Here is a 1,805-nt window from a genome sequence, read left to right on the forward strand (position 1 = left end):
CCAAATCCTGGATTTAAGCTCTCCCCAGCTGGAAATACGACTTTTTTTGCGTAACACCCTAATAGACAAAAGTCCCGGTGCCAAAAAGTGGATGTTGCAGCAGCAGCCCCAGGAGCAACAAGGAAAAAATGCTGGTTCAGCAAGTTATGATCCTGCTCCCACCTGGAAAAACAGCCAAAAGTTGAAGCAGTTTTGGGGGTGTTTGGGTGGTGATTGTTAACGCTCCTCTGCATGTGGGAAGTACATGCTTGGTGCTTTCAATGGGCTTTGCCTTGAGGGATGTCAAAGTGCTTCTCAAAGGCAGATTCTTGTTGTTTTCACCAAATTCCAGCAGATTAAACTGAGATTAGGAAAGGGACAGATCCCTGATCCTTTGCCCAAGGGTGTAGCAAAATCCTCTCTTGAACAGGGCCAGACATGAGCCTGTTATAAAGAATCCAGTTTAATGCCACGGAAGCTGGGGACAGACCCATCTGCCCCATCTGTGAAAATCTATAGAAATCTCATAGCTACATTAAAACCTTGATGCAAACCTAAATAACACCTAATTTCTTAGGAATCTCTTGTGTAGATCCTAAAACATCTTGTTAGAAGAAGAAAATGCAGCTTGGTCAGTGTTTTGGGCATATCTGAAGGTTATCTTCACTAAAATGAAGCTTAATGAAGCCATCAAAGCTTCTGTTAATAAAGTCATAGAATCACAGATTTGTGTTGGAAGGGACCTTAAAGCTCCTCCAGCTCCAACCCCTGCCCCGGGCAGGGACACCTTCCACTAGAGCAGGTTGCTCCAAGCCCCTGTGTCCAACCTGGCCTTGAACACTGCCAGGGATGGGGCAGCCACAGCTTCTCTGGGCACCCTGTGCCAGCGCCTCAGCACCCTCACAGGGAAGAGCTTCTGCCTCAGAGCTCATCTCAATCTCCCCTCTGGCAGGTTCAAGCCATTCCCCTTGGCCTGTCCCTCCATCCCTTGTCCAAAGCCCCTCTCCAGGTCTCCTGGAGCCCCTTTAGGCACTGGAGCTGCTCTAAGGTCTCTCTGGAGCCTTCTCCAGGCTGAACGAGCCCAGCTCCCTCAGCCTGAATTTTTCTCCTCGCTTCCTTGTCTTGATTTCACGATGCCTTTTGGAACCCAGAGCCCCCAAATCCCACTGGGAACACTCAAGAGTCGGGTGGGAAAGCATTTGAGCAAGAAAAGGATCACAGTGTCTTAAACCTCCCATTGCTAGTGTGGGGCTTGGGAGGATTCTCTCCTCACCCTGCAATGGGAAGAAGGAAAATAGGGATGGACGCACCTTGCAGACCACGGGGGGAATCCCCCCTGCTTCATCTTCCCATTCCCAAATCCCCATCCCATGCTGCAAGCATGGATCTTCCCCCCCATCCCCACGGCTGTGGGACCCATGCGCCCTGCCGGGGCCCTCCTCCTCCTCCTCCTCCTCCTCCTCCTTCTCCTCCCGGGGCTATATAGGGATGCGCGGCCGGTGCTTCTCCTACTCGCCGCTGCACCGGGGCTGCGGAGCTGGGTCCCCTTTTCCATCCCATGGCCCTGGCCGGGACCTGAGCCCCCCTCCGCAATGAAGACCATCATCGCTGCCTACTCCGGGGTGCTGCGAGGTACGCGGTGGGTTCCGGCGGTCCCGATGCCGGGAGGATGCTGCCGTGGGGGAGCCGCATCCCGGCGGTGCAAGATGCGGGTGGGAGCGTAGCGAAATGTTCGGCTTTTTATATATACCCCACTTCTTCCCGCTTGCAGGAATGGGTGTTTAAGAGGGGGGGGAAGCGATGTGCAATGGCGGGGGGGGGGGGGG

The 1,805-nt window shown here is 53.9% G+C and overlaps 1 protein-coding gene across 1 annotated transcript in view; it reads left to right on the top strand.

Annotated features, from left to right (window-relative positions):
• The first annotated feature begins 1,535 nt into the window (after positions 1–1,535).
• Positions 1,536–1,805, top strand: part of DGAT2 (diacylglycerol O-acyltransferase 2) — a 23,901-nt gene continuing 23,631 nt past the window's right edge. Inside the window, exon 1 of the mRNA XM_010024311.1 lies at positions 1,536–1,611. Within this exon, the coding sequence (XP_010022613.1) occupies positions 1,572–1,611 (40 nt within the window). The 5' untranslated portion in view covers positions 1,536–1,571. The remainder of the gene's footprint in view (positions 1,612–1,805) is intronic.

This window comes from Nestor notabilis, unplaced genomic scaffold (assembly GCF_000696875.1).
Source record: "Nestor notabilis isolate BGI_N333 unplaced genomic scaffold, ASM69687v1 scaffold15031, whole genome shotgun sequence".
Classification (NCBI taxonomy): domain Eukaryota; kingdom Metazoa; phylum Chordata; class Aves; order Psittaciformes; family Psittacidae; genus Nestor; species Nestor notabilis.